This window comes from Acanthopagrus latus, chromosome 9 (genome assembly GCF_904848185.1).
Source record: "Acanthopagrus latus isolate v.2019 chromosome 9, fAcaLat1.1, whole genome shotgun sequence".
Classification (NCBI taxonomy): Eukaryota; Metazoa; Chordata; class Actinopteri; order Spariformes; family Sparidae; genus Acanthopagrus; species Acanthopagrus latus.
In genome coordinates, this window is record NC_051047.1 from 19,360,223 (window position 1) to 19,373,440 (window position 13,218).

The 13,218-nt window shown below is 45.7% G+C and overlaps 1 protein-coding gene and 1 long non-coding RNA gene across 6 annotated transcripts in view; one reads left to right on the plus strand and one right to left on the minus strand.

Moving 5' to 3' along the window:
• Positions 1 to 10,662, minus strand: part of LOC119026232 (E3 ubiquitin-protein ligase SH3RF3-like) — a 113,724-nt gene extending 103,062 nt beyond the window's left edge. For all 5 annotated transcript variants that reach the window (XM_037110428.1, XM_037110427.1, XM_037110429.1 and 2 more), the window contains exon 1: positions 9,957 to 10,662. In XM_037110428.1, coding sequence (XP_036966323.1) covers positions 9,957 to 10,400 — 444 coding nt within the window. In that variant the 5' untranslated portion in view covers positions 10,401 to 10,662. The remainder of the gene's footprint in view (positions 1 to 9,956) is intronic.
• Positions 10,251 to 11,271, plus strand: LOC119026234. Its single transcript, XR_005077076.1, has 2 exons — positions 10,251 to 10,392; positions 10,672 to 11,271. It is a non-coding gene; the product is annotated as an uncharacterized LOC119026234 (long non-coding RNA).
• The last annotated feature ends 1,947 nt before the right edge of the window (positions 11,272 to 13,218 follow it).

The window sequence follows — 13,218 nt, forward strand, 5'->3', positions numbered from 1 at the left end:
TGGTGACTCTGGTTTGGCCTGAATGTCGCCGGATTCATTAATCAGAAACCATGTAATGTCATGCCAGTGGAGAAGCTGTGACTTTCCCACCAGGAAGTGGCACATGAACGCCCACCCACATCGAACAGGATTGTAGACGGTGCGATAATTATGAAGCTGTCGCTTTGCACAACATGGCACGTTTTACTACTTCATGTGTCGTATAATAAAACTGCCTATAGGTAAGCGCTTATTTTAGATGGTGATATACATCCTGCCACTCTTAACAAGTGTAGGATTGTTATTAATTATCATTCACACTCCTGAGGTGTGAATTTGAAATCTCTTCTATTTACATGTTGAGGAACTATAAACTCTGTAGCTACTGTGCTTTTGAGTATTTTTTAAGTTTTCTAAAAGAGTACACAATGGTTTTTTTGGACATATCTGTTGGCTTGAGCCTCTGGAGCTACGGTTGTATCCATGTTCCAGGGCTGGAACATGTTAACGCTACCCAATTAGTATGCAAAAGATAGCAATGTGAATTTCCATGTTGTCTGACAATCGCAGGATATCTAACGGTTGAAAAAACGGTTTTTACGTTGGAAACAACCCCCCTGTCTCCTGTGTGTCTACATTCTAATATCTGTGTGACTTTGAATGCCTAAAATGTGACGAGTGAGACATCCTGTATCTACATGCTGTCCTGTGCCATGTTTTAAATGCAACCTCAAAACCACTTGCTCTTTCTGATGGATGCTGACTTGACCAGTGGCCAGTGACATCTCACCCTCATCTCCATAGTAACAATAGGAGCCGGCATGAGGGGGTTAACCTTTAACCTAATGTGTGTCTGTGTGTGTGTGTGTGTGTCCATGTGTGTATTTGTGCAACTGGGGGATGGGATTGATGGGATTCCACCCATACACCCGTGGGAATAGCAGTCAAGCTCCAAAGCTTGTTTAGGCTTTAACACCCATTATGCATCAACCACCCCCCAAACTAAACACCACACATGCACACATGCACACCATCTCCTTGCACCATCACACAAGCCATAGGCTTCAGTCAACCGCCACCATGTCTCCATCCATCAATCCATCATTGGACCGAGCAACAGTCCAGCAATACTACTACGTGAAGAGAGAACATACCAAGGTTACACTAGTTGGTCAGATGATGGCAAGAATTCGATCAAGAGCTGACGAGATTGATCTTCCTCAAGTTGGCATATTATCAGCATGATAACCAAACCTGTCAACTAACACTACTCATATCCAAATTCTATCATTTAATGTTTTGCCAGAAGCGACTAGTTCAAGGTGTTCAAATCAGCAAAAGAAGCAAAATTACCAGTTATTGGTAATCATCTTTGGCCCAGCTTTTGGCACCCCTCTGGCCACCTTCTGATTACTGAATAAAATACACCAGATGCCAGTGAATCTACTGACAATATTTCAAAGCAGAGTAAAAAATAAATGCACATTTATAGGCTCTTCCTGGAGGACAAGAGTAAAATTCTGGGGGAAACACTGATACAGTAATCTTTGGCATGAAAATGGTTTAAACGATAAAAATGTTGAATTCCGACTGTGGGCAGCTTCCCCGCAAACCATTCAAAATCCAATTGTACCTTGTGTTTACTGGTGGAAAATAGAACTGGTAAACAAACATACAAGCATGCAAATAGATGAATGCATGCTCTACGTTTGCATACACACTTTTGTACACACACACACATGCACACACACACAATGAATAAAAAAAAGCATAATTCCCAAGATATCCCGGGAGGCACAGAGCGCAGTCATCTAGTTTTAACTACTCCTTAAATGGCAGCATATGCATGAGTGTGTGTGTGTGTGTGTGTGTGTGTGCGGAGGGAAGCTTCATTATGTGGTAACACTGAAATTAATCAAGATCTCTGCACATGGACATCGGAGGAAAAGCGAGAAGGAAGATGAGAAAGAATGAGTAAAGAGTGACAGAGGAATAGAGATGTGTGTGTGTGTGTGTGTGTGCGCGCGTGCGTGCGTGTTCATTTAACAATCTGGGTTGAGAAAGGTTGAGAAGGCAGAGAGAGAGAGAAGTGCCCCCCCACCCCCCCACCCCACACACACGCAAACACACAAACACACACAAACACACATTCATGCATAAAGAAAGAAATGTGTCCAGAGAGATATTCACAGACTTGAGAAGATGAGTTGTGAGCATCTGTGTAGCCGTGTGTGTGTGTGTGTGTGTGTGTGTGTGTGTGTGTGTGTGTGTGTGTGTGTATGTGTGCGTATACAGTGTCAGACCTTCCTTCAGTATTTATGAAGTGAGGGGGTAATGTGAAGGTAATGACTGAGAACTTGTTGTTTACTGCAAGAGATCGTTAGTTTATAACATTAATGAATGTGTGTTTGGGTCTGTGTACTGTGTGTGTGTGTGTGTGTGTGTGTGTGTGTGTGTGTGTGTGTGTGTGTGTGTGTGTGTGTGTGTCTGTGTGTCTGTGTCTGTGTGCGAGAAGAAACAGAAAAATGAGGCTCTGTCTTACTCTGTTGTTGTGGAGGTGAGGGAGATATCAAGATTAAGTATGAATGGAGCTGTAGAGCAGAAAATGTTGTGTGTTTGCTTCTGTATTTCTGTGTTTTGGAGGATTTTTGGTAAAGTGAGAACATTACGATCCATAGAACTTCCTAAAAACATGACGGTTGATGAAAGAATTGGTTTGAATTCGCTTTAGGTTAGATGTGTGGGTGTGTGTCTATCCTAAGTACAATACAACACAAAAGACACAGGTTTAAAGGATCATTACAGGCCTTGGTAACAGGCTACATCCTTTTTGAAACCCCCACCTAATCCTTACACACACACATATGGGAATGACAAGGCAAAGCGATGTCTCACTCCCAAGATGAAAGCAAGTAGCGTCGTTGCTGCAGTAGGTTGCCAAGGGAACCTCGGGCGTCACCGCAGCAACTCCAGGTAAATACAGGTATGGGTGAGGATCAAGGGTTGGGATCGTTTAGACACGCTGCTTTGATGGGAACTGGACAGGCGGAGTGTAGGCGGAAAATTGCAGTAGGTTTTCCCGCAGCTGTTCATGTGTGCAGAAACCCAAGATGATCACAGCGTTGCCCTCTGCTGCAGTTTGCTTACATATTTGATCTGATATCAGCGGAACGTGACATGAGTTGATTCAGATGTGGCATTTTGATTGTCAGAGCTCTGGAGTACCATCCGATGGTTTGCATCTCACAAAAAACGTGATCCCCGTGCAGAGATGCTCAAAACACGCTGTTCGGTACAGATTATCTGGTAACGTGAGGGGTTTACAGATCCAGTATCAGCCTCCTGAACTGCCCACAGTGGGGCTGCCTCCGTAACGTCAAACATCTTTGACATTTACCATTAAAATCTGGATGATAACATTGGAACTCTCGGAGCCGGACCACAACAACCAATGAGAGAGGCATCCTGGAGCAGCGGATGGTGCTGCCAAGACACAGTAAACATTCTAGCCCTTGCGGGCTAACGGCAGCTAGCATACTACTATTGACAGAAAGTTACCCCCCAGATTCTTAGACCCGTCTTGGCCGTGTAACTGTTGGACCACAGCTGAGTCAATTTGCACACAGCAGATTGAGCCAGATAGGAACAAAAACAGCGGAAAGGCAAAGTGCATCAGCCAATTATCGAAAAAAAAACACCCCTGTGCCCCCACATTTAAGGAGGACAGAACAAAATAGTGTCGCACATGCCAGGTAACAGACACCTGCCCTGTGGACGGGACTAAAATCTCATCCAGACTTGTTTAACCTTCTGCTTTTGTTTGTTCCACCTGCATCATGCTAAAAATTGTAGCACCACGCCAATCTCCAATTTGTTCAGGTCTGTTTCCCCCATGAGATCATGTGAGGGATCACATGAGGTGGGGCACTGTTCCCTCTTGGATGATTACTTTATCTGCAGTGTGTGATGTGCCATTATTTTTGATCTTGTAGCGTGTGCATGTTTAAGAAACGAGAAGAAAACCTGCCAGTACAGTTAGTATTTTAAAAGTCCTGCAGCGTGAGCTACGAGCCTGCAAAGCGCTGCCAGTGTGTAAGAGTTCTTCACTGTGGGTTCAAAATGTATCAATATTGAATGTGTCCAAATCGCAACATATTTGCATTATACTTCGCTTCCCTGGGTCCTCAGCAACACTCCTGCCAAGTGTCAAGTAGATCAGATGGATGGTTCTTGAGATATGACAGAGCTTCTTTGTTTTATAGTCAGATTGTATTCACGCTCCTGTTTGAACATTCAGTTGATCAAAATATAAAATGTTTAATACTTTCAACACAGTAAAAAAAAATAATCTTCACCCAGACAATTGTAAAAATCTATCCTTGACAGGTGGAGGATCAAATAAATACACGAGCCTCATGAATACCAAATAGGAACCTGGGTTAGTCACTCAGGTGTAGAAGAGGGACCATGTTTAAAAGCTCCAATCACTCCAGGAGGACACACACCATCCAAGGTCGACCAGCCGAGGCCAGTCTCTAGGAGTCATCCACCAGTGTCGATGCGACTGCAGGTGTGGATTAAATACTATTTTAATGCCCGCTGTTATGAGCGCTCTACTTTCAAACATTTGTGTCAACTAAAAACTTTTGATCAAATCAAAGTCAGTAAACGTAGAAGGTTCTGTGTTCATGTTGTGCTGACAAAGCCATCGGATGAATTTCTCTCGTCTGGTTGAGGTTGAGTTAAACTATAGCTGGTTGAATCGTGGGGTCTCCAAACACAGGATATTACATGAATACATCATTCTAAAATAAGCTATGCTGCATGCTGTCCCGTGTGAAAATGAGTCCACCAATAACCAAGAAAGCGGTTTCTACGAGTGCGTAGCTCTGTATGTGTTCCATGTGTCCAAGGCCGTGATTTGGCAGGGAAATGTGCAGGATGACATATGGCACAAAGAAAGAGCCGCAACTCGCTTTGAAGTGTTCTTCGAGTGAGCGTAAAAACAAAGACAAAACATAGAAAAAGCACAAACAGAGTGCAAAACTCCACCAAGGCTGAATGATCCTCCAAATGTGTTTTGTCAGTAACGAGAACTGTTTTGAAAATCTGTTGATTGAATCACTGGATTGATAGATATTCACAACATGCATGTGCCAGATTTCTGTCTTTTAAGTTAGTGTAGCACTCAACAAGAAACTAGAGAAAATGTCTCACACAATGTTAAGAAGTACTTTTACAGCTATTGAATTTCTATGTGGCACCTGGCCCGAAATCCGACGACAGATACCTGGATCTGGATACCAGGCTATCGAATGAACACACAGATCATCACCACTGAAAACATAACCGCTTTGGAAGAGGTAACAAGAACAGTTCCCTGTAGTATCAGCTGTTGTGAAGTTATTAAAGACCTAAAAAAAAACCCGAATAAGAATTTAGACCGACTCTCCCACAGAAGACTAATTTTCCACCTTTTTAAAGTTACGGTATTTAAGTACGTGAAGCAATCTACATGCATTAATCACTCTGTATTTCCCTTGTGTGAACAGAACTTAGAATATTAGACCTCCCCCAACTTTCTCAGCTCCCTATAAAAGCCTGCGGGCACATTTCCATGAAACTGCAAGTTCCTGGGGAAAAAAAACGAAAGGATGTGACATTTATGCCGCTCCCAAGTGCCTTGCCTTACATTTGCTACCCCAGAGTGCCAAAGGCATGCAACTGAGTGCCGAAGTCACGCCCCTTCACAACCCTCCCCATGGGACCTTGCTTCAGAAAAAAACTTTGCATGGTAGTGAACGGAGAGGAAACAAATCATTGCTGATCCCACTGGAGTTGTGCCATGAACTACACATGTGATGTTTTTGAATTTAAAAGATGATTCTGCTGCTCCCGTACACTCACTGACGAACTCTGCTTTCACATTCACTGCAGTGACAATCATAATGTGGTGTTGAGGTTTAACCTGGCTAATATTCGCTAATGCGAGCTTTCTTGCTAACCGTAGCAAAACACCGTCTTGAGTGGGTACTGTCGGCTAATTCATCCAGCATGCGAGGGGTTAAACTGGCTGGTTGGTTAATTGGCTCGCTTGCCATTTGCAAATGACTTTATCAGCTCACTTTAGGAAGCAACCAACACCAGATCCATGCAGCAGAGAAAAATCTCAGCTACCTGTATCTGTTTTGCTATCAACCTGCTGCATTTCTATTTATTTTCTGGTTCATATGCCAAGAATCAGGACATGGCTGTGATATAAACCAGATCAGCAGCATTGCACTCGGAACTGATAAGAGCCTTATCATGAGTTGAAGCAGCGATATTTGGTTTTCTGACAGACTGATCTGAGACTGGTTCCTGATGGACATCTTGTCCTTGTTTATTTTTTATTTTTTTTAAAAGAAAAACACACTAAAATGTTCACACAAATATATCACAGTCCCATGATTCAGCTTACACGACACTCGTACATTTTTAGAACACCTCGTCTGTTTGCAGACTGTATGTGCTGTGCAGACACGCGCCTGTCAGGGGAACAAGTGGCGAGTCATCTCCGCAACAGCTGATGTACAGCACTGCAACTGAGGGAGCAGTTACGAGGTTGCCAAAGTCATCAACCGCTAACAGGCTCAGCATTTTTTTGTTTGGGGTAAATGAACAAAAACCATGCGACTAAGCACTTAAAGGCTTGAGTCGGTGCCCAGAATCAGCACAGAAAATATCAATGAATAGGTATGGGGAATATTCTTGTGAAAAAAAAAAAAAAATCTGTGTTAATTTTATTCTAGGATGGTATTTGACTTCACCATGTCCTGGCAAATTGTTTGCCTCTGAGAAGTTAATTTCAACACAGAGGCTGGAGGAAGAGAAATCTTGAACCTCGGTCAAAGCACGAGGACAGTTGACGGAGGCTCCGAGAGGTACAAACAGCGGGACGAAATAAAGAAAAAGAAAAGAGCTTGTCTTTGCTGCTGACTCAGCATGTCTGCCTCTCCTTCCATTACCATAGCAACACATTCATTCTCATCCACAACCCTTAATACCTGACGTGGAGTGCTCTGTTTGACCCTTATGACTCCCTCAATAACTGCGGTGGTACTGCATTAGCGTGTCACTCAAAGACCGATTTAACTCCCTTTGCAAGACCCCTGCTCTTTGTGTGCATGGGGGTGGGTAAGATCCACGTGCACGCGCGCACACAATACACACAACACACACTGTTAGAGCAGATTAATTCACACTTTCATCACCAGGCCTTGGTCCCAAGAGAGCCTGGAGGAGACCTGGGCAAAGTGGCTGCGGGGATTGAAGAGCGTAATGGGTTGTAGGTGTGTGTGTGTGTGTGTGTGTGTGTGTGTGTGTGTGTGTGTGTGCAGTGTTCAGTGGGCAATAAAGCCTGTGTCCACTCTGGAGGGCTCTCTCCATGGGGTCCTAAGACAAACACAGACTGGCTGCCACTACGTTCTTTCTGAGTGTGCGCAGTGTGTGTGACTGTCAGGTTAACCATCTTTCACACAACTTCTACTTTTCCTCTCATTTCTCTTTTCGTCTTGTTTCCAGCCCTTTCCGGTGTGAACACTGGCTGCCGTTCCCCGTTTCCTGACACTGTAAACTGTTGGATTTTACACTGTTGGTTACACTCAGTTTACTTGAGACGTCTCTATGTAACAATTTTTCTGTTTTCATTGGGCATATTTGAGAGGATTGTAACATGACATGAAATATTAGACTTTCCGCGTCTTGCCCGGTTCCCTTTACAAGCCTGTGGATGATTTGCTTAAGATGTTTAATGCTGCTGGACTTTGGATTTCTTTGTGAAGTTGCTAACATCTTTGCTAACATTTAGGAATGAAGTCTGCTAATGTAACTAACGATCAGCTTCCAACACAACACAGAACTTCCTCAGAGCCCCTTTAAAGGATAAGTTCATCCATAAAATGAAAATTCAGTTACCATCTACACAGCCCAACACAGATGGAAAGTCAGGTGAAGTTTCGTAGTCCATAAAACATTTTTAGATTTTCACAGCTAAACAGCGCTGCAGTGTTCTCCTAAACAACTGAAGTAGATGGGGACTGGAAGAACAGATAAAACAGATCCACACAGCTCATCAAGAAGATCCGTTTTTTTGCACCCTTGACACGCCTTCAAGCCCGTGCACCCACTTTAGATGAAAAATTGCATCTTTGCAAATCAAGTTGGGGGCTCGCAGCTTCTGACAACTTGGCTTATGCCGGAGCCACCAGTCCACATCTGCTGCAGTTGTTTAGCGAGATGCTGCAACACTGCTCTGCTGTGATGCTCTTTGTGGACTATGAAACCTTCATCAAGATGAGGGTGAGTCAACAATGACCGAATGTTCATTACTGGGCGTACTTCTCCTCTAAGCTCTGTAGGAGGTCATGAGCGCTTGTTTAAACATTAACAAAATGATTGACGACTTTGCCTTTTCTGCTGTTTGAATCCAAACATGTTACCACTCTTAAATCGCTACATCTCAACTCGATTCTTGTGTGCACCAGGCATCAAAATTGGCCTGCAGGGAGTGCTAAAGTTTATTGAGTGAATTGCAATTGAGCACTAAGTGTTAGTGGAAATGTCACTGAGGGTTTGGATTCCTGTTCATCGCCGTGAATGACTGACTGCCCGCCGCCGCTGCACTTCATCACACCAAAGCGCTCCACTGCTCCAATCAATGGCCAGGCGATGCCTGATAGGGTCTCGTAGTGCCGAGTGCCCCGTACGAGGGTGTGAAAGCTGATGACAAAAGCCTTTGTTAGCCTGATAACTCACTGCATCCCTCTCGCCGGGGACATGGTGAAACTCAGAGAAGAGGCTTCTGCGGGGGGGGGGCAGGGAAGACATGAACACACCTGCCTGCGACCACCCCTTACGCACCACAGCTCGGAAGAAATCCCACTGCATTTATCAGCTCACCTTAGACAAATACAGCACATCCGTCTCAACAAGTCGCCACACGTAGTCTGAAAATGTTGCTTTTCTTTAGAGGAAATCAAGCTGTGAGTGAGGTGAGGTCATGGCGATCGCCCGCTGAGTTGTTTTTTGTTTTTGTGTTTTTTTTCAAGATTTTAAGATTCCGGTCGAGGGAACATTTTCTCGCAGCCTTATCACATTTTCTGTCTGATTGCCACATTCCTCGACACATCCCTCATTACTGCTGGGTAGAGACAATGCTCTGGGTGCACTGCATAGCCAGTCGACAGGGCTCCCCCACTCCTCTTCACACTGAGCGCCGGGTTATGAAACCTGCACGCTGCTGCAGCCTGTGGGCGACTGGGCTTCACCAGGACTATGGCAACAAGGGGACGGCAGACAGGTGACCCCTCATCGGTCTACAGCGCGTCTCTCCTCCTCTCTCAACTCATGCTTAATTAAACCTCAGTGGGATCCCAGGATGCTCAAGCCACATCTGGGGATATCACAGGCACAACTGGTGAGGGTAATTTAAGCAAAAGCAATCAATAGACAACAATGTGCATCAGTGTTATAGAACCCACAGTGGAAGAAAAACTTGGACTCTGCCTCCAAGTTTATTCCTCATGGTTGTTGTTGTCAAACAACCTCTGCTGCAATCAGCCTCCCTGCGTGTACAGTGTGTAAATGTGCATCTATATAACCGCGCAGCAGCAGCAGCTGGATATCAGTGCGGGCAGCATGCTGAACACGCTGTTCTCCATCTCCAGCGATCATCGGACATAAACAGAGAGAGGTGGGGGGAGATCTGTCCCTACGATGGACCCTCCAGAACCACATCCTGCCGCCGCTCAGTGGGAACCGAGCTTAAAGTTGTGTTCTGTGCGCGCCGAATTGAAAAAAAAAGGGAGGGAGGGAGGGAGGGGGAGCTCGTAAAACTGTGGGATTCTGGTGATTTTGTGAAACATTTCAACATAGTTTCACAGACAGAGGCGCTGATTAGATACATTCACTGTGTGTAACGGGGGAAAGTGACCAACCTTGACAGGCGAGCTCCTGGTGCCGACGGGCAGCTCTCTAATCGCGCTGCCCGGGGGAGAAGCGGATATCCCGGCTGCGTACCCCTGCAGCGAGCCCACGGCGAGGGACTGCCTGCCGCCTGCTCCCACTCCTCCTCCTCCTCCTCCTCCTCCTCCTCCTCCACCTCCGCTCCCTCGCTGGGGCCGCTGCTTGATACCGTCCAGGAGGCGAACCAGGAGGATGTTCGCCGGCAGGTCGTCCACCCCGCAGTCCACCAGAATGCGGCACTCCGGGCAGCGGAGCTCGTTCCGGGAGCTGACGATGTTTTCCAGGCAGCGGCGGCAGAAGGTGTGCTGGCACGGCAGCACCTTGGCCGTGGTGTCCAGGCGCTCCAGGCACACCGAGCACTCCAGCAGATCCAGCAGCGACGAAGACTCGTCCATGTCGGCGGAGAGGGTGAGCATCTGGGCTTCAGTGTCCGTGGGGACGCCGCGGCGACTGGTTCGTGTACCGGAGAAATGAGCCGGGGGCGCAGAACATTCTGGGAGGCAGCCAGCGGGACGCGCCACGACCGAGTCCCCCCGCGCAGAGCACTTATTACCGGCGTGTTGTTGAAGCTCTCCTCCGCTGATCCGTACCTCTCTCCGTCTCTCCCCTCAACGTGTTTCTGTTTCTTCCTCTCTCTCTCTCTCTCTCCCTGTCTCTCTCTCTCTCTGTCTCTCTCTCTCTCTCCAGCAGCTGAGCAGAAAGCAGTGAGGTCACGCTCTCATCATCATCACCATCCGCGCGCCGATCAGAAATGCGGGGCGCGCTCACGCACCACAGACAGATTGATACAGACGAGGAGAAAACGAGAGACAACTACACCCAGCAGCTCCACCACCACCACCACCACCACTCACACCCACCAGCAGGCAGGCTCGCTTATTATCAGGTTCCCCCCTCACACCTTCACTCCGGAGCTGGTGTCACACCTTTTCCGACAAACCTGAGAGGCTGATGGGAGGTTTCCTGTCATCTCACCTGCTCTGCGAGTGTTAATAACACAGAGTCCTCAGCTGTGACGCCAAGTTCGATCAAGTGCATAGATGCCTGTGCTTCAAACACGGCTCACAGGCTGCACGACAAACACCAAATATAACTTTTTTCAGGTTTTTTGTTGTTGTTGTTGTTGTTGTTGTTGTAGTTTTTCAAACCTGACAAGCGCAGACATCATCTTTATTACCTCATCCGTTTGAAAAACGGGACTTTTGGTGATCAAGAATTGGTTTCTGGCGACACCTGGTGGCCACGAGTCGATCCTTGTTTTGGTTTTTCCATAAATCCTTAAATCTCCCTGGTTTCATTCATTTTTACTGAACCTGCTCTGTAATTTTCCACTATATAGACCACACAACCTGCCAACAATCTGTCAACAAAAAAAAAGAAAAAAAACAATTATTATTCTGGTACCTAAAGGGATCGAGTGAAACAACATAAAACACAAAACACCCTTTTTTCAGACATCACGAGATGAAGTGTGATCTGTGATGGCAATGTTGTTGGATAACTGCTCAGTGTGAGTTGCACAAACTGTTACATCACGTTGTAAATCACATTATTGGCAGACACAGAGAAGATGAAGGTAAAAAAAAACAAAACGCAGCGCTTCCACAGAATCATACCTTCAGGATGAATACTATCATGTGCTGCGTGATGGACACAACACAGTCAAAGGACAAGGAAGTGTGTGTGTGTGTGTGTGTGTGTGTGTGTGTGTGTGTGTGTTTGTGTGTCGTTTCTCAGCCGTGACTGCAGGCTTGCTTTGCCTGTCCACCTGTTCAGACCTGCTCCTCTCTCACATTCAGGCCTGGAGGTGTAGGGAGGGAGTGATTGAGCAAAATGTATGTGTGTGAGTTAGCGCGCGTGTGTGCATGTGTCTCATACAGTGCATGTGACATAATGACGCCTTCCTGGGTGAGGGGTGGGCCAGCTATTTACCACCCACGATGAAGAAGCAGAGGGGTGGACCGCTGGTGTACAATGAGAAAGAGGGAGTGTGTGTGCGTGTGTTGTGTTGTGTGCAGCCTTCAGCATTTACATTGATTAGACAGACCATGTTGTTTACTTCACATGAAAAAGGACCAGTATTGCAAAGGTTTTTTTTAGTTTATATTGTTAAACATCGTGCTATTTAGGTGCAGAAATGCAGATTTTGAAACTGAATGATGGTTCAGACAACAGCCAGATAGCACTGAAATACAGATAAAAAAGGCAATCTGAGCTGAAGCTTTGAATATTTTACTCCTGCAGGCCACGTGTGTGGTCGTATGTGTTCGACAGCTACACACAACAAAACAGCATTAATGAAATCTCTTCTTGTGGTTAGTAATGTGGAATAAATTGTCACAGTGGGACCCAAAATCAAAAGAAAAACCCAGCCGCCAGAATAAATTGTTTGCCACGTTTGGTTCTTCAAGCCACTTTTTAAAAAATGGTTTTGTAGCTTTAATTCAAAATGTTTGTGTTTTCGACAAAGCTGCATTTATGGTCCGAAACACACTTGGTAAGGGTTAGGAAAACCTCATGCTGTGGCTTAAGATACCTGCTCTGGTCACCACAAACACGACTGAAAACTGTCCAGAGGCCTCCAAGAAAACATCCATCCGTTTGATTTCACAAATGTGGCTGGATATGTCAGAAGGTCGTGTTAAAACACTGGATGTTGACGCCATGAACACGACTGAAGATGTCCACACTCCCTGTCAAAAGTATTCCGTCTATGTTGCCACAAGCACGGGTGAAAATTGTCTCCAAAACCTTGTTAAAAACACCAGGTTTTGTCACCACAACCATGGCTGGAAATGCGCCAACGTCCGTCAAAAATATCAGTTCTTGCTGCTGTAATTACGGCTGAAAATTGTCCTGAGGTTTCCTTACAATCATGCAGTGAGTCCTGAACTGTGGTCACTGGCTTAGCAGCTTTCCCCACCTGCAACTGCACCACCGGCCCTTCCGCCTCCAGATATGAACGTCAGGTCGTGTAATGTGAAAGTGATATGACCCCTTTTGCAGGAATGTCAGGATGTTGCGTGGCCTCTGACATGCACAGATGTGGTTTTCAGAATCATTAGCTACAGTTTCTCTGAGAGACTTGGGCTGCAAAAGGAAGGAAAGATAAAAGGCGCTTCTTCTTCTCACAACTGGAAAGAAAAAAAAAATCTGCAATCAAGTGAAGGTCGAGTTCCTTGAAATAATTATGGGGTGACTGAAAGACTTTCTGCTGTGGGATGAAGCTGCCCT